Source organism: Delphinapterus leucas, chromosome 17 (genome assembly GCF_059928025.1).
Source record: "Delphinapterus leucas isolate spDelLeu-1000000601 "Yukka" chromosome 17, BTC_Dleu_Yukka2, whole genome shotgun sequence".
NCBI lineage: Eukaryota > Metazoa > Chordata > Mammalia > Artiodactyla > Monodontidae > Delphinapterus > Delphinapterus leucas.
In genome coordinates, this window is record NC_143145.1 from 47,518,683 (window position 1) to 47,541,426 (window position 22,744).

Below are 22,744 nucleotides of genomic sequence, written 5' to 3' on the forward strand. Positions count from 1 at the left end.
CATGAATAGGCTGTATCTGCTTGGCTACATAGAAGGGTAACATTTATTTTTATCTTTTAGAGAGCTGACTGTGATGCCTATCACATTGTAATTTAATGCTTATTCAATAACTAAACTTTTATTTCTCTATTTCCTTTGTGGAAGAGAACTTCTGGGCAGGGAAAATATTTTGTTTTTAATTGTATTTTCCCAACATCAGTAGTAAATATACTTCAAGTTTAAAGAAAAATTTAATTGTTAAGTGCTTAATAAAGTAATATCACTATGGCAAATAAAATTTCTAGTTAACTGATTTTTTAAAATTCTAATTGTCTTTAGTGGTCATACAATACACTCAGGGCAATTTTCAGTGTTCCAACCAATTTTCTTTCTTTTTGCATTCTTTGATGGAAAATGCCTGTGAAGGTCTAGCTCCTTGATTTCATTTGTGAATCATTAAAATAAACAAAAATGATTCATAATATCATTAGCAAAAGTTGCTTTTGAATTAATGACAAAATAAGCCTTCTAAGGTAGTTCTCTTTAAAGAGCATATTTACTAGTAAATAGATTAATACAGATATAGCTGACATTCTCCACATTTGCTTTCATCACAGAAATATGTTAGACAGTTGGTTTTCTTCATTTAACCCAGTGTAATTCTCTTTACACAATAACTGTGGCAAGAATGATAATATGACTTCTAATGGAGAAAAGAGAAGTAATCTAAAAGAAGTTTCATGTTGATCAATGCTCAGGAAATAGCATACTTCAGATAGACATTACTTTAGGAATAAAGTAACTGGGTTATCTCATAGTACTTTGAAATACCTTGTAGGGAGGAAGGAAAAACTTTTCCTCGATCTTCTTAGGGTCCCTGGCTGGGTCTGAACATTAAACTGACAAGACAGTTTAACAGGAGAAAAGTATATAAATTCTACTAACTTTTTACATATACATGTGAACCTTCACAAGAGAATGAGGAAGTGAGCAAAACAGGGAGGTTTCATACCTTTTAGACAAAAAATAAATTTGTGAAGAAGTGACAATACAAAGGGGTTTGGGTTAGGGGTAGTAAATGATGAAGAGAGATAAGGGTTAGTTTAACAATATGTGTTTGTACAGATTTCTTGGCCCTAAATTCCCTGTCTCTGGTGAGAAGCTCTTCCTTCCTCCTGATACAGAGAGGGTACATTTCACATGGGAGTTTTATGACCTGTTTTAGCAAAGAAGGGTGAGGAGGCCTTCAGAGTGACCTTCTGCTGTTTTCTCAAACTCCTTCAGCTTAAGATATTTTATATGCCAAGATGCTATATTTTAGAGTAATGTGTCCTGTACCCCATCAGCCTAAATACAGAAGGCTTTGAAGTCTCCATCTCCTGCAGGTTCAGAATCACAAACCTGGTTTTTTCCTCCAAGTACAATATTTCTGGAGGGGAAAATACTCCCTGGAATTATGCTGTCAAAGACTGAGAAGAACCTGTAATAGAGGACATTTCTTCCCTGGCAATTCTATTTACTCCTAAAACTGTTATCGATATGAAAGATGAAACATTTCTTTCTTCAAAAAGCCTTTGCCCCAATAAGCTTGTGTATCAGGAGTGAATTTGTCTATTACACTTAGGAACAAGATACATCTATTTATGTTTCTAAATTAATTAAACTGACTCAGGCCCTTACCTGATAGGGTTGGTGGGAATTCTGAATCTTACTCTTTCTTCAGGATCCTAAAATTTATGCCCAACCTGGCAGGCAGAATAGGGAGAATGCTCATGCTCCAAAGACCATACCTTTAACCCATGGTACTCACTGTCCTTCCACTTGCTCTTTCTGCTATATGCTGGTGCTATTGGGTACTGGTCCTGCCTGACCTGGGCAAGCCCAACTATCCATTGCTATCCACTCTCCTGCCTCAAACCCCCATCCTGGTTCCTCTGGAGTACTGTGCTTGCAAGGGTCCAGTCTTTTCAACCCAAGAAAACTTCCCAAACCACCATCTACCCTCAGAGCATCAGGAAAGCTGCTGCTCAATTAGAGCTGCTTTAGGACTTTCATAGGCTTCTCCATACATAAAAACTATTTTAAAATGTATATTTTACAACTGCTTGTATTAGTTTTTGTTATAGTCATTTTTTTCCTCCTAATTTTAAAAGAAATTAAATTTAAAACATTTTCATGGGCCTTAGGCTCTGAGCCTTTTGCGCTTAACAGATAAGTGGGCCAGGCTCCCAGGACTAGTTTCCACCTTCCTCCCTTAGGGTAGATTCAGCTCCATTGCTCATAATAAGCCTAAAATTCTAAACTGTTAATGCACTTCTGGGAATAGAAGAAATTTAGAATTTTGAGTCATTTAACCTTTGTAGGGGGCCTGGGTGAAATATCTCTCCTTTGTTTGTGATAAGGCTATCCCCTCAATAATACAGAAAATTTTTCAACCTTTTATTCCCCTTACCCCTTTAAACTTTGTGCCATTCTACTAAGGGGCAGAGGTGGAAACAAGGGTGGTGGTCATCCTGCCAGTTAGAGCCTTTCTTAGTGAGTGCATCCTTTTTTTCAACACTTTGAGTGTTGTAAACTACTTGGAGAATGCCTCAGAAACAAATATGAGGGAGGGAGGGTAAGGTGAGAGAGCTCAGTGATCTTAGTGAGGGGAAGAGACTTCAAACAGGAAATGAAAAGTACTTGCAGCTATTCTGTTCATAAGTTCCCTCAGGATTTCTGAATATCTGCAAAAAGGAATCAACCAAAGGTGATGGAAGTTGGAACTTTGGACTGGTTATCTACCATAACAAACTACCTAGGTCAGTAGTTGAATAAGAAGTGGTACAGGGCTTCCCTGGTGGCGCAGTGGTTGAGAGTCCGCCTGCCGATGCAGGGGACACGGGTTCGTGCCCTGGTCCGGGAAGATCCCACATGCCGCGGAGTGGCTGGGCGCGTGAGCCATGGCCACTGAGCCTGCGCGTCCGGAGCCTGTGCTCCTCAACGGGAGAGGCCACAGCAGTGAGAGGCCCGTGTACCGCAAAAAAAATAAAATAAAAATAAGTGGTACAGTTTTCATGAATGAACAGTTTCTGGATTATTATTTTGAGGATCCTAGTTTAAAAAGTTTCTAGCTGTTTCTATTTCATAGTAAATTCTAGTTTTAAAGATATATCCACTCAACTCTCTCTACGAGTATTATTTATACTTATTTTAAAATTGTCTTCTGTTTAGCCTTTAATTTTTTTTAGATAAATTAAACTTGGGGATTCTTTATACAGTTGGTATCCTTAAATTGTGAGATTTTGGTGGCCATAATGTCTTGCACCTAGATTTTATAAGCAGGGCCTGAGCAATACCATATTGTTTCTATGAAAGGAGAGGAGACATGTCTCTTTTAATATTTTAATGTACTCCTTGCCAATAAAAAAAAAGTGTGCTTACATTGAAATACACATTTATTTATTTAGTTTTGGCTGCTTTGGGTCTTCATTGCTGTGCACGGGCTTTCTCTAGTTGCGGCGAGTGGGGGCTACTCTTCTTTGCAGTGTGCAGGCTTCTCACTGCGGTGGCTTCTCTTGTTGCGGAGCACGGGCTCTAGCTGTGCGGGCTTCAGTAGTTGTGGTGATCTTGGAGAGGCAGCAATAAGTGGTGGCATGAAGTGACATCTTAGTTCCCTGCCCAGGAACTGAACCTGGATAGCCTGGATGAAAACCAGGAATCCTAGCCACCACACCCCCTGGCTTTTGCCCCCAGTGAAAAATGCATTACTCACGGAGGCAAAGCTGTAGAAACAGGTACAAAGTTTATTATTAGAGACATAGCACAACAACAAGTGGGAGAGCACACAAAGAAACTGTTTGTTTAGTTAAGATAGAAGCAAGGCAGAGATGCACACCCAGAGAGAAAGTGTGTGGGCATCCTCCCTAATGAGGAGGAGTGCAGCAAACAGGCAGTTAAGTCATTTATATAGGACAGTTCTTCCCGGTCTTTGTTTACCTTTGGCCAATTATCTGGTTTCTTTTTCCACACCTGACCTACCTTAGGACCCTCCCCAACATGTGTGCGCAACATTTTTCCAAGATGGATTACAACCCAGAGGCGTATGGGATGGCCTTAGCATCACATATTACGGGGTGGTGCCCCCTCCTTTTTGGCCCCCAAGGAACCTTTCTGCACATGTGCAGTGTTTCCCTTGCCCCAAGGATGGGAAATGTATGACCTCTTGATCTTTGAACAGCGTTTACCCCCTCTCTGTCCCTGCCATAAAAGTGTCCAATGTCCGGTTATCTACCCTATTCCTGTTGTTGTTTCTTATATCGAAGTGCAAATCTCGAAATATAGACAGGAGTCTGGTCATAAATATGTAGTCTGGAGCCCGTTTGTCTCTTTCTTCAGGAAATGTAAACAGGGAGCTGGTAATGAATGTCCAGCCTGGAGCTCATCTTCTTCTCACCCCAGGAGGTGTGAACAGGAGGCCAGTTGTAAATGCCTAGCCTGGAGCCCATCTGTCTCTTGCCTCAGCGGCACGCAGGCTCAGTAGTTGTGGCTTGTGGGCTCTAGAGCACAGGCTCAGTAGTTGTGGCGCATGGGCTTAGTTGCTCCGTGGCATGTGGGATCTTCCTGGACCAGGGCTTGAACCCGTGTCCCCTCCATTGGCAGGTGGATTCTTAACCACTGCACCACCAGGGAAGTCCCTAAATACACATTTTAGATTGAAAAAACAAGCCAATACTTTTTAAAAACTGACCTGGACATAGAAATTATTTTGATTAAACTTGTAGATTTCATATTCTTTATGATAAATAATATGTAAACACTAAAAGTATTTCAATTATGTTCATTAGTGACTATATGAATGGGTGTACCTAAATAGTGATGATTAATTGAGCTTTGTCAAATTAATGGGAGGAAGCCTGTGGCATTTTCCAGACTTTGGCCCAGAATCACTCAACATTTTAGTTAGTAAAATGAAAAGTTGATGGATAAAATTACCAAGAGCAACTTTGTGAAATTTGTGGATGAAAAGCTGGGAGATTCCAGATTTAGGAATCAAAACTATATTGAATGACTGGAACTAGGGATGAAGTTAGAAAAATTAATTTAAGAGAGATAAAGGCAAATTGTTATATATGGGCCTAAAAACCCAAATAGAAATAAGGCAAAATAGCATAGATATAAAAAGACAAAGGATTTTTAGGTAATAGTTAAATATCAATTCAGCAATGAAATGTGACTGCTAAAAATAGGTTTTTAGTATATTAGCTATAAGGGAAGAGATATCCCAACCGTGCCGGTAAGACCTAACTAGATTAGGAGCACTGTGTGCAGTTATGGGTACCATACTTTAAGAGGAATAGAGATCATGCCTCTTCTTAAATAGCCATTGAAGGAAAGAGGGATTATGTTGAAGCAGGAAAAAAAAAAAGTCATCAGGAACAGAAGTTGCTTGAAAACATATAAAGGGCTGTCATATGGAAGAGAGATTAGATTTATTCCATAATCTTAAATAACAAAATTCAACTGAGTAAATTTTAAAGATCTAATTGGTTTTATTAAATGATTCATAAGCCAGGCAGCATCTCATCTAGTGACTAGAGAGGGGCTCCAAGGGGCTACAGAAAGGGAAAGGTTTTTAAAGGTAGGACAAGGAAGTCATAAACAAACAAACAAAAGGATTGTTTTGGGTGAGGTCATTTTCCTTTTGGGAACAAAAAGGGTCTATGTGGCAGATTACCTCACTGGTGCTGACCAGATAATTCCATATTGACCAGTTAAGATTACATTCCTAGAGAAGGCTGAAACTGCAATTAGTTTAGGTATTAAGCCCCAGTTTGTTGATGTGAGCCTGGGTCAAGTGGCTCCATTTTGGGCCTGTGGTTTTCTTTTTAACAATACTGTTCCAAGGTTTGGACCAATAGATACATACAACAGGGAAATAGATTTTTTAAATCAGTGTAAATGTTGGTGTCATCGAAAAAAAAATTAATCAACAGTCAATCTAAGAAAGAAATGGATAACTTTATTCTAGTCAAGCTGAAGATTATAACCTGGGAGACAGTCTTTCAGAAAGCTCTGAGGATTGTTCTGTCCATTAGAGGTGAAAGCACAGTTATATAAGCTTTTGAGACAATAAAGTAACATACTGACAGTTTACATAGGCCAACAAGGCAAATAGTGGCTCATCATGACCCCTTACAGGATTGAGAAAGGAATGTTATCTTCTAAGGAGTTACCTTGCTGGCCCCAGGAAGATATTGCTTGTTTTTGGCAAGCAGGCATTCCTGTGTCTTCTAAGGAGATCTAGTTAATGTATAATGCAGGTGTACAATGCACACTGCAGAGGAGGGAGTAGTGGCTTAAAAAAGGCAGAGAGAGAATTTTATGTCAAAATTTTCTTGTCCTGCCTTAACAACAATTTTATTTCATATAGGAAAGAACTATCTGATAGAATGGTCTGGAGATGAAATACATTGCCTCGATAGGTAATAAGGTCCCCCATCATCAATGAAAGTTTTTATTCATGATACATCTTAACATCTTCACTGTAGAGGAATTTGAGGAATATCTGAGGCATAATTTTTCCTTTCAACCTTAGAAAATCGTTAATTCTGACACCAAACTTAAAATGATTAAGGACAAAATTTGTAACAAGAGTAGAGGCACTGTAGAATAATTTTTCAGGAAAAGGATTAGAAGGGAAGAACAGATCAAGTAAAGGAATTTTATTTTTAAGGAAAATCCGGGTTTTGGGAAAAAAAAAAAAGGTCCAGTGGAGAGTGAGAGAAATGGCAGGAGGTAGTGTGGGAAGTAGGCTCTATGAAAGATGGGAAGTGCAATTTTAGAGAAGAAACACATTTCTGAAACCAATGAGTTGCTTGTGAGAATGGATAAACATGGAAATTTTCTGATTCTCCTGTTCTCCCAATTGGTCCTAATTTTTCTTCATAAATTAGGAAATTAAGTATTTGACTGAGGAGGCTGAGGGTGGGCAGAGGATTAATGACAAAGGAGGGAAATATAAACCACCTCTTACTGCTTGGTACTGCTGATTCAACACCCTAATCTTTCATAATTATGCCAATTTCTTTAGTATAACTTTCAGCATAATTTAGTCTTGCATTTTGTGTTGTCCCACATCAGCTCTGCTTTTCTGCTGTCATAATTTGTTTGTCCCTTCTGAAGTTCTTCCTTAAAGGGCTGAGTTGTAGATTCTAATCCACTGATCTGATTATCATGTTTAACGTGAAGTGATCTTTCCAAAATGCAAAATATAACTAAAATTGTTTTAGGAATTCAAGTTGGATGAAAAAGAAAGTAAAAATTTTAAGTTAAACCTCAGTTCTGAGATTACATTCTGAAGACAAGTGTGGCAATCAGACATAAGGAAAACAGATCTGTGATCCAAAGAGAAATTAGTTTATGCACAATTCTATCCTGTTTCTTTTTAAAAATTTCTTTTTATTGAAGTATAGTTGATCTACAATATTGTGTTACTTTCAGGTTTACAGCAAAGTGATTCAGATATATATATATATATTTATATATAAATATATATATACGTTTTTGATTATTTTCCATTATAGGTTATTACAAGATATTGAATATAGTTCCCTGTGCTATACAGTAAATCCTTGTTGTTTATTTTATATATGGTATTGTGTGTCTGTTAATCCCATACTCCTAATTTATCTCTCCTCCGCTTCCCCTTTGGTAACCATAAATTTGTTTTCTATGCCTGTGAGTCTGTTTCTGTTTTGTAAATAAGCTCATTTGCATTATTTTTTAGATTCCACTTATAAGTGATATCATATACTATTATTTATCTTCTTCTGTCTGGTTTACTTCACTTAGTATGATAATCTCTAGGTCCATCCATGTTGCTGCAAATGGCATTATTTCATTCTTTTTATAAGTAATATTTCACCATATATATGCCACATCTTCTTTATCCACTCATCTGTTGATGGACACTTAAGTTGTTTCCATGTCTTGGCTATTGTAAATAGTGCTGCTATGAACATTGGGGTGCATGTATCTTTTTGATTTAGAGTTCTTGTCTTTTCCAGATATATGCCCAGGAGTGGGATTGCTGGATCATATGTAACTCTATTTTTAGTTTTTTAAGGAACCTCCATACTGTTTTCCATAGTGGCTACACCAATTTACATTCCCACCAACAGTGTAGGAGGGTTCTCTTTTTTTCCACATCCCCTCCAGCATTTATTATTTGTAGACTTTTTGATGATGGCCATTCTGACCTGTGTGAGGTGGTACCTCATTGTAGTCTTGATTTGCATTTCTTTAGTAATTAGTGATGTTGTGCTTCTTTTCATGTGCCTGATGGACCTCTGTACATCTTCTTTGGCGAAATGTCTATTTAGGTCTTCTGCCCCTGTTTTGATTGGGTTGTTTGTTTTTTTATTGAGTCGTATGAGCTGTTTGCATATATTGGAAATTAAGCCCTTGTCGGTCACACAATTTGCAAATATTTTCTCCCAATCCATAGGCTTTCTCTTCGTTTTGTTTATGGTTTCCTTTGCTGTGCAAAAGCTTGTAAGTTTGATTAGGTCCCATTTGTTTCTTTTTGCTTTTATTTCTTTTGCTTTGGGAGACTGACCTAAGAAAATATTGCTACAATTTATGTCAGAGAATGTTTTGCCTATGTTCTCTTCTAGTAGTTTTACAGTGTCATGTCTTATATTTAAGTCTTTAAGCCATTTTGAGTTTATTTTTGTATATGGTTTGAGGGAGTGCTCTTACTTCATTGATTTGCATGTGGCTGTCCAGCTTTCCCAACACCACTTGCTGCAGAGACTGTCTTTTCTTCATTGTGTATTCCTGCCTCCTTTGTCAAATATTAACTGACTGTAGGCGTGTGTGTTTATTTCTGGGCTCTCTATTCTGTTCCATTGACCCATATGTCTGTTTTTGTGCCAACACCATGCTGTTTTGATTACTGTAGTTTTGTAGTATTGTTTGAAGTGTGGAAAGGTTATGCTTTCAGCTTTGTTCTTTTTCCTCAAAATTACTTTTGCAATTCTGGGTTTTTTGTGGTTCCATATAAGTTCTAGTATAATTTGTTCTAGTTCTGTGAAAAATATCATGGGTAATTTGATAGGGATCACATTAAATCTGTATATTGCTTTGGGTAGTATGGCCATTTAAACTATATTAATTCTTCCAATCCAAGAACATGGTATATCTTTCCATTTGCTTGAATCATCTTTAATTTCCTTTATCAATGTTTTGTAGTTCTCAGTGTATAAGCCTTTCACCTCCTTGGTTAGGTTTATTCTTAGGTATTTTATTTTTTGATGAATTGTTGAGATTTTCCCCTTTCCTATAGATTCTTGCTTTTTTCTATTTAGAGAAGACCATTCAATATTTCCTTTAGGATAGGTATAGTATTGCTTTATTCTTTGAGTTTTTGCCTCTCTGAGAAACTCTTTATGTCTCCTTCTATCCTAAATGATAATCTTGCTGGATAGAGCTTGCTGGTATTCTAGGTTGCAGATTTTTCCCTTTCAAGACTTTGAATATATTTTGCCACTTCCTTCTGGCCCACCAAGTTTCTGTAGAGAAATCAGCTGATAACCTTATGGGGGCTCCCTTGTAACTGACTCTTTGTTTTTCCCTTGCTGCTTTCAGAATCCTCTTTTTCATCTTTAACTTTTGACATTTTAATTATGATATGTCTTAGAGTAGGTCTGTTTGGGTTCATCTTGTTTGGGACCCTCTGTGCTTTCTGTATCTGAATATCTGTTTCCTTTTTTAGGTTTGAGAAGTTTTCAGCCATAATTTCTTCAAATACAGTTTCGATCCTCTTTTCTCTCTGTTCTCCTTCTGGAATTCCTATCATGTATAGATTGACATGCTTTACTTATCCCATGGATCTCATATGTTGCTTTCATTTTTAAAATGTCTTTCTGCCTGCTGTTCTGATTGGGTGATTTCCCTTATCCTATCTTCCAGATCACTTACTCATTCTTCTGCATTATCTAGTTTGCTATTTATTGCCTTCAGCTCAGTTTTCATCTCAGCAATTTAGTTGTTTAATTTTGATTAACTCCTCTTTAAAGTTTCTAATTCCTTGTTACAGTGATCTGCATTTCTATTGATAGTCTTTCTTAATTCCTTCAGCATTTTTATTACCTCCTATTTGAACTTGGGATCTGGTAGACTGGAGAGGTCTATTTCACGGTTCTTTCAGAGTACTTCTCTTGTTCCTTTAATTGGGTGTAGTTCCTCTGCTTTTTCATTTTACTTATATTGCTCTGACTCTATGAATTTAAGAGAAACAGTTATCTACTGTGGTCTTGAAGGGCTGTTTTTATGTGGGAGCAACCTCTGTAGACTGTATGAGTCCAATATTTTGGTGTGAGGGCTGTTTTTAGTGTGGATGCTTGCCACATCTTTCCTCAGGGTGTGCTGGCCCTTGTCCCCTTGATAGAGGGTGTGACTGGTGTCATGGTGACAAGTGCCTGCAATGGATGTTGCGCAGGGCCTCCTCTTTTCTTTGTGGTTGTCACAAACCTGTTGGGGGCAGTGTCTGCTCCCCAGTTGTTGGAGTAGAAGCCTCCAGATACAGTTCTAGGCTATGGTGTGATGTAGACAGGACTGGAGGGCTCCCTCTGGGAAAGGAGCTGCTGTGTGTTCTCTCCAGGAGCTGTTTGCTAGTAAGTGTGACACTGTGAGGCCACCTGCCACCTGGTGTGCATGCCAACAAAGATCATTGCTGGCACTGTCGTCCATGGCCACCTCCACTGGGGGAGTGTCAGTAATTGGCTTGGAGGTTCTTTAGGCAGGTATGTGCACTCACAGAGCCACTGGCATGAAAACCTGCAGAAGCAGGTCCCTGTGCCCACTGTGGGAGTGCCAGTAATCAGCTCAGATTTCAGCCTGCCTCCATGTGTTCACACCCACAAAGTTGGCAAAACCTGCTGTGACTGGCACCCTGCTTCACTGTGAGCAAGCTAATGAGGCTGCTATGGTGAACCCACGCCCCACCCCTCCCTTCCTATGTTGACAATGGGGCTCCTATAGCAGACCTATGCTCTGTCTTGTGCACAACCCAGGTTGCAGCTGGGCCACACTCCAGGCCCTTAGGCTGTTTCTGTGCAGCCAAACTGAGTGCCCTCCCTGGGTCTGTCTGAAGCCTGAATATCAGCATTGAGTAGCTGTGCACGTCAGCAGGCGTGCCTCTGAGGCAGGGAAGTGTGGCAATGTGTCATGGACTGTCTGTGCTGGTCTCTCTTTATCTTGCGGGGCTGTAAGCCAGCTTCTGCACTCTCCTCCTGAGCTTCTGAAGCTCCCTATCTGTCCTACCAGACTTCCCAGCCAGTGAAGGAAGTTCCCAGGGTGAGGGAATCTTTCTTCTTTCACAGTTCCCTCCCAGGTCTCATCCTGATTCCTCTTCCTCTCCCTTTTTCCTTCATTCTGCCTGGTTATGTGGCAGTCTTACTTGTAGCTTAGGTTGTATGAGATTTTCTGCAAGCTTTCAGTAGGTATTCTGCGAGAATTGTTCCACATGTAGATGTATTTTTGATGTATTTGTGGGAGGAGGCAAGTTCCATATCACTCTACTCTGCCATCTTGATCCCCTCCTCTATGTGTTTCTTAAAACAAACTATAGCATGCATAATGGTTTGGAGAGTTTGTTAAAACAGATTCCTGGACTCACCACCAGAGATTGATTCAAAAGGTCTGGTAGGGGCCATGAGTTTGCATTTCTAACAAGCTCCAGGTGATGCTAATGCAGCTGCTCTGTGGACTACTCATCTGGGTAGCATTGCCTTAACATACAGTGCAGAGAATGCATTAGCATTAGCTATTACTATCTAGTTAAAAAGTAGATAATTACAAAAGTTTAGGCCCCTTCTTAGAGTGATTGAATCTTAGTCATTTTCTTATTAATTCTACTGTTCGCATTCATGTATACCACCTATAATTTAGTACTTCATATTGTCTTTTTATTTGAATATTATAAAATGAAAATTTTATATATTATAAGTAGAAAACCAGTGCCACTTGTTATATGTAATTTTCAAATGAAATATTATTTTAAAAATTATAAAAATTCCTACTATTTTTCCTGAAGCCTAGTCTTTTTCTTAACAATAAAGGATGATAGCACAACTGTAACATTCTGCTTTACTTAACTAGATGACTCAATAAAGAATTACAAAGAACTTCCTTTGTGACTCAAATGTTAATTTAGTGCTGTTTGTCTGGATACTACCTAAAACAATCCCATCTACTACCAGCTGTATTCACATTACATCCTGGGAAATGTGATTTCAAGGAAACATCTTCCTCCTCCCTTCTCCAGCTTTCATTCCAATGAACAATTCATTAAAGAGATATTTAGAAACTGTCTACGCCAGGCCCTGTTCTATACTGACAGGTCATACTCAGAATACCTTGTGGCACCTTCCCCTAAACATCACTGTATCAATTACTGGTATAATGAACATTAGTTGCTGAGACTGTAACAGTTCTACTAATGGCTGAGAGCTCATCGTAGATTCATCTTGATCCTTGTCATCATCTTCTTCATTGTACATTGTTATTTGTGCAGAAAAATTTGCAGAGCTGCAATGATGGATGACTGCATCTGTGCCTCCCTAAGTTATGGAAGAAAGTGGCTGGTATGCACGGAGCCATAAGCATACAGACTGGAAATCTTGAGTTTTTAGATCTATGCAGAAAATGAAAAAATAAGGGCAAAGTTCACTGTATCTATCCAGATACCACATCATCAAATGATAAAAGTCTATTTGAAACCATCAAGATTCAAAATTCTTAAAAAATTGTATACAGAAATGGGTAAAGCCTCCAAAAGATTTTTCCTCCCATTTCCCAAATTAAATCTTTATCCAAACACTTAAAAAAATAAGATATAATAAAAGATAACTCACAAGCTTAGTTTCCAACTTTCCCTAGTAATTTCCATATTTCTCAAAGACACAGTAATGAGGCACCACAGGTCCAGCTCCAAAATGGAGATTAAAATACTTATTTTAATAAAATATTTAATTGCCTCAATGCCATCTAGTCATTTTACTCATTTTTTTCTTTTTTCAAACTGTGGGTCATACTGTATATCCCAACTTGAAAACTTGTACTTTCAAATTTATCTTGTATCACACTTTTTGCTGACACTGCTAATAAACATTTTCAGAAAGGGGCTATTATTACTTGTAAGTTTTCACATTAGTGACATAACACACTAAACAAAAAAAGAACTCACACTGTATATTATTGGTGTGAAAGAGTTAAGAAAATGAAAAGAGCATCCCTGATAATATTATGTGGCAATTACAATGAATGAGTTAAGCTTATATGTGATCTGGAAGGCTGCACATGATGTACTATTAAGCGCAAAAATCAGGTTGCAGTATGATGTGTTATAAGGATGATAATATTAAGAAAAGATCCACCCCCAAATGGGCATATATTTATTTATTTTTTAACCTTAATTTTTTAAAATTGAAGTATAGTTGATTTACGATTTTTTGTTCATTTCTGCTGCACAGCAAAGTGACTCAGTCATACATATATATATATATATATATTCTCTTTTTTAAATATTCTTTTCCATTATGGTTTATCATAGGATATGTTTTTTTCTTTTTAACATCTTTATTGGAGTATAATTGTTTTACAGTGGTGTGTTAGTTTCTGCTTTATAACAAAGTGAATCATCTATATATACAATTATCCGGATTTCTCCTCCCACTTGCATCTCCTTCCCACTCTCTCTATCCCACCCTTCTAGGTGGACACAAAGCACCGAGCTGATCTCCCTCTGCCATGTGGCTGCTTCTCACTACCTATTTATTTTACATTTCTGAGTATATATAAGTCTATGCCACTCTCTCACTTTGTCCCAGCTTACCCTTCACCCTCCTGTGTTCTCAAGTCCATTCTCTACATCTGTCTCTTTATTCCTGTCTTTCCCTAGGTTTTTTAGAACCCCCCCCCGTTTTTTTTAAATTTCATATATATGTGTTAGCATATGGTATTTGTTTTTCACTTTCTGATTTACTTCACTCTGTATGACAGTCTCTAGGTCCACCCACCACACTGCAAATAACTCAATTTCGTTTCTTTTTATGGCTGAGTAATATTCCATTGTATATATGTGCCACATCTTCTTTATCCATTCAACTGTTGATGGACACTTAGATTGCTTCCATGTCCTGGCTATTGTATATAGTGATGCAATAAACATTGTGGTACATGACTCTTTTTGAATTATGGTTTTCTCAGGGCTTAGAACCAGTAGTGGGATTGCTGGGTCATATGGTAGTTCTATTTTTAGTTTTTAAAGGAACCTCCATACTATTCTCCATCATGGCTGTATGAATATACATTTCCACCAACAGTACAAGAGGGTTCCCATTTCTCCACACCCTCTCCAGCAGTTACGGTTTGTAGATTTTTTGATGATGGCCATTCTGATTGGTGTGAGGTGATACCTCATTATAGTTTTGATTTGCATGTCTCTAATGATTAGTGATGTTGAGCATCCTTTCATGTGTTTGTTGGCAATCTGTATATCTTCTTTGGAGAAATGTCTATTCAGGTCTTCTGACTATTTTGGGATTGGGTTGTTTGTTTTTTTGATATTGAGCTGCATGAGCTGCGTGTATATTTTGGAGATTAACCCTTTGTCAGTTGCTTCGTTTGCAAATATTTTTTCCCATTCTAAGGGTTGCCTTTTTGTCTTGTTTATGGTTTTATTTGCTGTGCTAAACCTTTCAAGTTTCATTAGGTTCCGTTTATTTTTGTTTTTATTTCCATTACTCTAGGACGTGGGTCAAAAAGGATCTTGCTGTGATTTATGTCATAGAGTGTTCTGCCTATGTTTTCCTCTAAGAGTTTTTTAGTGTCTGGCCTTACATTTACATCTTTATTCCATTTTGAGTTTATATTTATGTATGGTGTTAGGAAGTGTTCTAATTTCATTCTTTTACATGTAGCTGTTCAGTTTTCCCAGCACCACTTACTGAAGAGGCTGTCTTTTCTCCATTGTATATTCTTGCCTCCTTAATCAAAGATAAGGTGACCATATGTGTGTGGGTTTATCTCTGGGCTTTCTATCCTGTTCCATTGATCTTTCTGTTTTTGTGCCAGTACCATATTGTCTTGATTACTGTAGCTTTGTAATATAGTCTGAAGTCAGGGAGTCTGATTCCTCCAGCTCCATTTTTCTTTCTCAAGATTGCTTTGGCTGTTCGGGATCTTTAGTGTTTCCATACAAATTGTGAATTTTTTTGTTCTGTTTCTGTGAAAAATGCCATTGGTAGTTTGATAGTGATTGCACTGAATCGGTAGATTGCTTTAGGTAGTATAGTCATTTTCACAATGTTGGTTCCTCCAATCCAAGAACATGGTATATCTCTGCATCTGTCTGTATCTTTAATTTCTTTCATCAGTGTATTATAGTTTTCTGCATGCAGGTCTTTTGTCTCCCTAGGTAGGTTTATTCCTAGGTATTTTTTTTATTGTTGTTGTTGCAATGGTAAAAGGGAGTGTTTCATTAATTCCTCTTTGAGATTTTTCACTATTAGTGAATAGGAATGCAAGAGATTTCTGTGCATTAATTTTGTATCCTGCTACTTTATCAAATTCAGTGATTAGCTCTAGTAGTTTTCTGGTAGCATCTTTAGGATTCTCTATGTATAGTATCATGTCATCTGCAAACAGTGACAGTTTTACTTCTTCTTTTCCGATTTGGATTCCTTTTATCTCTTTTTCTTCTCTGATTGCTGTGGCTAAAACTTCCAAAACTATGTGGAATAATAGTGTTGAGAGTGGGCCACCTTGTCTTGCTCCTGATCATATAGGAAATGGTTTCAGTTTTTCACCAGTGAGAACAATGCTGGCTGTGGGTTTGTCATATATGGCCTTTATTATATTAAGGTGGATTCCCTCTATGCATACATTCTGGAGGGTTTTTATCATAAACGGGTGTCAAATTTTGTTGAAAACTTTTTCTGCATTGATTGATATCATCATATGGTTTTTATCCTTCAGTTTGTTAACATGCTGTATGACATAGATTGATTTGCATATATTGAAGATTCCTTGCTTTTCTGGGATAAACCCCACTTGATCATGGTTTATGATCCCTGTAATGTGCTGTTGGATTCTGTTTGCTAGTATTAGGTTGAGGATTTTTGCATCTATGTTCATCAGTTATATTGGCCTGTAGTTTTCTTCTGATGTGACATGTTTGTCTGGTTTTGGTATCAGGCTGATGCTGGCCTTGTAGAATGAGTTTGGGACTGTTCCTCTCTCTGCTATATTTTGGAAGAGTTTGAGAAGGATACATGCTAGCTCTTCTGTAAATCTTTGATAGAATTTGCCTGTGAATCCATCTGGTCCTGGGCTTTTGCATGTTGGAAGATTTTTAATCACAGTCTCAATTTTAGTGCTTGTGATTGCTCTGTTTATATTTCCTATTTCTTCCTGGCTTAGTCTCAGAAGGTTGTGCTTTTCTAAGAATTTGTCCATTTCTTCCAGGCTGCCCATTTTATTGGCAGGTAGTTGCCTGTAGTAATCTCTCACGATTATTTGTATTTCTGCAGTGTCAGTTGTCACTTCTCCTTTTTCATTTCTAATTCTATTGAATTGAGTATTCTCCCTGAGTCTGGCTAATGGTTTATCAATTTTGTTTTTCTTCTCAAAGAACCAGCTTTTAGTTTTCATGGTCTCTGCTATCGCTTCCTACATTTCCTATTCATTTATTTATTTATTGGGTTCCTCTTTCTCTACTTGCTTTAAGTGTAAGGTTAGGTTGTTTATTTTAGATTTTTCGTGTTTCTTGAGGTAGGATTGTATTGCTATAAACTCCCCTCTTAGAACTGCTTTGGCTGCATACCATAGATTTTGGGTCACCATGTGTTCATTATCATTTGTTTCTAGGTATTTTTTGATTTCCTCTTTGATTTCTTCAGTGACCTCTTGGTTATTTAGTAGTGTATTGTTTTGCCTCCATGTGTTTGTATTTTTTTTTTTTTTTTTGGCGGTACACGGGTCTCTCACTGCTGTGGCCTTTCCCGCTGCGGAGCACAGGCTCCGGACGCACAGGCCCAGCGGCCATGGATCACTGGCGCAGCCGCTCCGTGGCACGTGGGATCCTCCCGGGCTGGGGCACGAACCCGCATCCCCTGCATCAGCAAGCGGACTCCCAACCACTGCGCCACCAGGGAAGCCCATTTGTATTTTTTACAGATTTTCTCCTGTAGTTGATATCTAGTCTCATAGCATTGTGGTCGGAAAAGATACTTGATATGAGTTCAATTTTCTTATATTTACCAAGGCTTGATTTGTGACCTAAGATATGATCTATCCTGGAGAATGTTCCATGAGCACTTGAGAAGAAAGTGTATTCTGTTGTTTATGGATAGAATGTCCTATAAAAGTCAATTAAGTCCATCTTGTTTAATGTATCATTTAAAGCTTGTGTTTCCTTATTTATTTTCATTTTGGATGATCTATTGGTGCAAGTGGGGTGTTAAAGTCCCCTACTCCGATTGTGTTTCTGTCGATTTCCCCTTTTATGGTTAGCATTTGCCTTATGTATTGAGGTGCTCCTATGTTGGGTGCATAAATATTCACAATTGTTATATCTTCTTCTTGGGTTGATCCCTTTTTCATTATGTAGGGTCCTTCTTTGTCTCTTGTGATACTCTATTTTGAAGCCTATTTTGCCTGATGTGAGAATTGCTACTCCAGCTTTCTTTTATTTCCATTTGCATGGAATACCTTTTTCCATCTCCTCACGTTCACTCTGTATATGTCCCTAGGTCTGAAGTGGGTCTCTTGTAGATAGCCTATATACGGGTCTTCTTTTTGTATACATTCAGCCAGTCTATGTCTTTTGGTGGGAGCATTTAATTCATTTATATTTAAGGTAGTTATTGATATGTATATTCCTATAACCATTTTCTTAATTGTCTTGGGTTTGTTATTGTAGGTCTTTTCCTTCTCTTGCGTTTACTGCCTAGAGAAGTTCCTTTAGCATTTGTTGTAAAGCTGGTTCGGTGGTGCTGAATTCTCTTAGCTTTTGCTTCTCTGTAAAGGTGTTAATATCTCTGTTGAATCTGAATGAGATCCTTGCTGGGTAATCTTGGTTGTAGGTTTTTCCCTTTCATCACTTTAATTATGTCCTGCTACTCCCTTCAAGCTTGCAGAGATTCTGCTGAAAAATAAGCTGTTAACCTTATGGGGATTCTCTTGTATGTTATTTGTTGGTTTTCCCTTGCTGCTTTTAATATTTGTCCTTTGTATTTAATTTTTGACAGTTTGATTATTATGTGTCTTGGAGTGTTTCTCCTTGGATTTATCCTGTATGGGACTCACTGTGCATTCTGGACTTAAGATTGACTATTTCCTTTCCCACATTAGGGAAGTTTTCAACTATAATCTCTTCAAATAATTTCTAAATCCCTTTTTTTAATCTCTTTTTCTTCTTCTGGGATCCCTATAATTCGAATGTTAGTGCATCTAATGTTGTCCCGGAGGTCTCTGAGACTGTCCTCAATTCTTTTTATTCTTTTTTCTTTATTCTGCTCTGCAGTAGTTATTTCCACTATTTTATCTTCCAGGTCACTTATCTGTTCTCCTGCCTCAGTTATTCTGCTATTGATTCCTTCTAGAGAATTGTTAATTTTATTTTTGTTCATCAGTGTTTGTCTGCTCTTTAGTTCTTCTAGGTCCTTGTTAAATGTTTCTTGTATTTTTTCCATTCTATTTCCAAGATTTTGGATCACCTTTACTATCATTACTCTGAATTCTTTTTTCAGTAGGCTGCCTGTTTCCTCTTCAGTTGTTTGGTGTGGTGTGTTTTTACCTTGCTCCTTCTTCTGCTGTTTATTTCTCTGTCTTCTTATTTTGCTTAACTTACTGTGTTTGGGGTCTCCTTTTCACAGGCTGCAGGTTCATAGTTCTCGTTGCTTCTGTTTCTTCTCCCAGTAGCTAAGGTTGGTTCAGTGGGTTGTGTAGGCTTCCTGCTGGAGGGGACTAGTGCCTGTGTTCTGGTGGATGAGACTGGATCTTTGGTGGGCAGGACTGCATCCGGAGGTGTGTTTTGGGGTGTCTGTGAACTATGATTTTAGGCAGCCTCTCTACTAATGGGTGGGCTTGTGTTCTTGTCTTGGTAGTTGTTTGGTATAGGGTGTGCACCACTGTAGCTTGCTGGTTGTTGAGTGGAGCTGGGTCTTAGCATTGCGATGGAGATCTCTGTGAGAGCTTTTGCCATTTGATATGACGCGGGGCTGGGAGGCCTCTGGTGGGCCAATGTCCTGAACTCAGCTCTCCCACCTCAGAGGCTCAGGCCTGACACCTGGGCAGAGACCAAGACCCTGTCAGCCACTTGACTCAGAAGAAAAGGGAGAACAAAAAATAAATAAATAAAATAAAATAAAATAATTAGAAAAAAATTTTTTAAGAAAAAAGTAATAAAAAAGGGGGACAACCAAACCAAAAAACAAATCCACCAATGATAAAAGCTCTAAAAACTATTCAAAAAAAACTAAAACAAAAAAAACCCCCCAAAAATGGACAGACAGAACCCTAGGACAAATGGTAAAAGTAAAGGTATACAGACAAAAATCACACAAAGAAGCATACACATACACACTCACAAAAAGAGAAAAAGGAAAAAAAAATATATATATATAAAAAGGAAGAGAGCAACCAAGTCAATAAACAAATCTACCAATGATAATAAGCTCTAACTACTAACCTAAAATAAACATAAAACCAGAAACAAATTAGATGCAGAAAGCAAACACCACCTCTACAGTTGCTCCCAAAGTCCACCGTCTCAATTTTGGGATGATTTGTTGTCTGTTGAGGTATTCCACAGATGCAGGGTACATCAAGTTGATTGTGGAGATTTAATCCACTGCTCCTGAGGCTGCTGGGACAGATTTCCCTTTCTCTTCTTTGCACAGCTCCTGAGGTTCAGCTTTGGATTTGGCCCCACCTCTGCGTGTAGGTCACCTGAGGGCGTCTGTTCCCCGCCCAGACAGGGAGGGGTTAAAGGAGCAGCTGATTAGGGGGCTGTGGCTCACTCAGGCCAGGAGGGAGGGATGGGTACGGAAAGCGGGGCGAGCCTGACTGGCAGAGGCTGGTGTGATGTTGCAACAGCCTGAGGCGTGCCGTGTGTTCTCCCGGGGAATTTGTCCCTGGATCATGGGACCCTGTCAGTGGCGGGCTGCATAGGCTCCAGGAGGGGAGGTGTGGATAGTGACCTGTGCTTGCACACAGGCTTCTTGGTGGCTGCAGCAGCAACCTTAGTGTCTCATGGCTGCCTTTGGTGTCCGCACTGGTAGCCATGGTTCGCGCCTGTCTCTGGAGCTCGTTTAGACGGTGCTCTGAATCCTCTCTCCTTGCGCACCCTGAAACAATGGTCTCTTGCCTCTTAGGCAGGTCCAGACATTTTCCCAGACTCCCTCCCAGATAGTTGTGGATCGCTAGCCCCCTTCAGGCTGTGCTCACACAAGCAACCCCAGTCCTCTCCCTGGGATCTGACCTCCGAAGCCTGAGCCTCAGCTCCCAGCCCCCACCCGCCCTGGCAGGTGAGCAGACAAGCATCTCTGGCTGGTGAGTGCTGGTAGGCACTGATCCTCTGTGTGGGAATATCTCCACTTTGCCCTCTACACTCCCGCTGCTGTGCTCTCTTCCATGGCCCTGAAGCTTCCCCACTGCCCACCCCCCATCTCCACCAGTGAAGGAGCTTCCTAGTGTGTGGAAACGTTTCCTCCTTCTCAGCTCCCTCCCGGAGGGGCAGGTCCTGTCCCTATTCTTTTGTCTCTGTTTTTCCTTTTTCCCTACCCAGGTACGTGGGGAGTTTCTTGCCTTTTGGGAAGTCTGAGGTCTTCCGCCAGTGTTCAGTAGGTGTTCTGCAGGAGTTGTTCCACATGTAGATGTATTTTTTTTTTTTTGCTTTTTTTTTGCAGTACACGGGCCTCTCACTGTTGTGGCCTCTCCCGTTGCAGAGCACAGGCTCCGGACGCACAGGCTCAGCGGCCATGGCTCATGGGCCCAGCCACTCCGCGGCATGTGAGATCTTCCCAGACCGGGGCACAAACCCATGTCCCCTGCATCGGCAGGCAGACTCTCAACCACTGCGCCACCAGGGAAGTCCTGTAGATGTATTTTTGATGTATTTGTGGGGAGGAAGGTGATCTCCATGTCTTACTCCTCCGCCATCTTGAAAGTCCCCCCCGGGCATATACTTTAAGTATGAGCAGGAAGAAAGGGATAGAACGATACACATCATGCTGTTAACTTTGGTTGTTACCTTGATTGTTACTTGAGGCTAGGAATAGAAGTAGAAACACATGTTGAAGGATTAATTTTTTCTTTATACACTTTGTATTGTTTATCTTTGAAACAATTTTCTAAAGAACTCAATAAATAACATTTAAAAGTTTCTTTGATTTAAGTCTTCAGAAAGTCAAGCATCTTAAACAAGTAATAAATAATCCACAAAGTATATGTGAAAATGGGACACTGTTTTGTACAATAAAAATGTAATTATTACATTGAAAAAATAGTTTCAATTAACCAAAGAGACAAAAAGAATTGAACTATGCAGCAAAAATCAAACTTTCTACTGTATTAATTTAAAAAATACTATAATGTCATGGAAGGAGACTAATATTTATCTGAAGAAGAAACTTCATTAAAGTTTCTAATATTCATATGAATCTCATAAAAACAACATTATCAAGGCAAAAGAAATATAAAATACCCTTTTATGCACTGACTTTTCTTCTTGAAAAAGAGTTACTTATAGGTTTTTATTGTGAAATAAATTTAAAGATGGAGATTGAGAAACCACAAGTATTTCTGGGTAAGGTTGAAGACCCATTTGCTTGTTATCTTTCAATTTTTGTACTATAACTTTGGCAAATTCTTCTCCTTGGATGTCACTAGTATCCAATAATTGTCTGACTTTTGAGGTCCTTGTAGGTTTGGTACTAATGAGTTCATAGTCCTCCTTCATGATCAAATCCCTGGACAGGAGGGCATCTAGAGATTGGTTAAGGCAGGCTTCAGTCATTTGGTTCACAATATCTTCCCTTTTACTCTGGATCCACTGTTGGGTTATACCAGGCTGAAATTGCTCTGTAGAAAAGCAAGGGATGACAAGTAAGAAGGTGGGGACAGATATATAGCTATGAGTAAAATTAGATGAAAAACAAAATAATAAGGCATAAAACCTAATTTTGCTGTGATTGTTCTCATATGGAACACCAGTATTTTGAGGGATGCTATTTATTTTCAGGAAACATTCAGATATTTGGGTTATCTCTTCCCTTTCCCTCCAAGAAAAAGCACTGCATTTATTTATTTATTTTTTTTTTTTGCAGTACGCAGGCCTCTCACTGTTGTGGCCTCTCCCCTTGCAGAGCACAGGACACGCAGGCTCAGCGGCCATGGCTCATGGGCCCAGCCACTCTGCGGCATGTGGGATCTTCCTGGACCGGGGCACAAACCTGTGTCCTCTGCATTGGCAGGCGGACTCTCAACCACTGCGCCACCAGGGAAGCCCAAAGCACTGCATTTTTATACACTGTAATTCATGGGGGCAAATGTCACTTTTTCTCAGATTTTTTTAAAAAACATAAAGAATACCTGCATATTTGATAAATAAACAAAAATATATTTACCTTTAGTAACATATTGTCACACCTCCTCTTAGCAATCCCTCCCTAGATAGATGTTCATGGAATACTATTTTGGCCTATTATTACATATC

At 38.9% G+C, this 22,744-nt stretch overlaps 1 protein-coding gene across 10 annotated transcripts in view; it reads right to left on the reverse strand.

Moving 5' to 3' along the window:
- Positions 1 to 5,960: 5,960 nt before the first annotated feature.
- Positions 5,961 to 22,744, reverse strand: part of LOC111180441 (receptor-interacting serine/threonine-protein kinase 2) — a 46,392-nt gene continuing 29,608 nt past the window's right edge. For 6 of the 10 annotated variants that reach the window (XM_089898540.1, XM_089898537.1, XM_089898541.1 and 3 more), the window contains one exon: positions 5,961 to 22,110. In XM_089898540.1, the coding sequence (XP_089754666.1) occupies positions 21,773 to 22,110 (338 nt within the window). In that variant the 3' untranslated portion in view covers positions 5,961 to 21,772. The remainder of the gene's footprint in view (positions 22,111 to 22,744) is intronic. The other 4 variants (XR_016388229.1, XR_016388227.1, XR_016388228.1 and 1 more) reach the window with 4 other exon arrangements.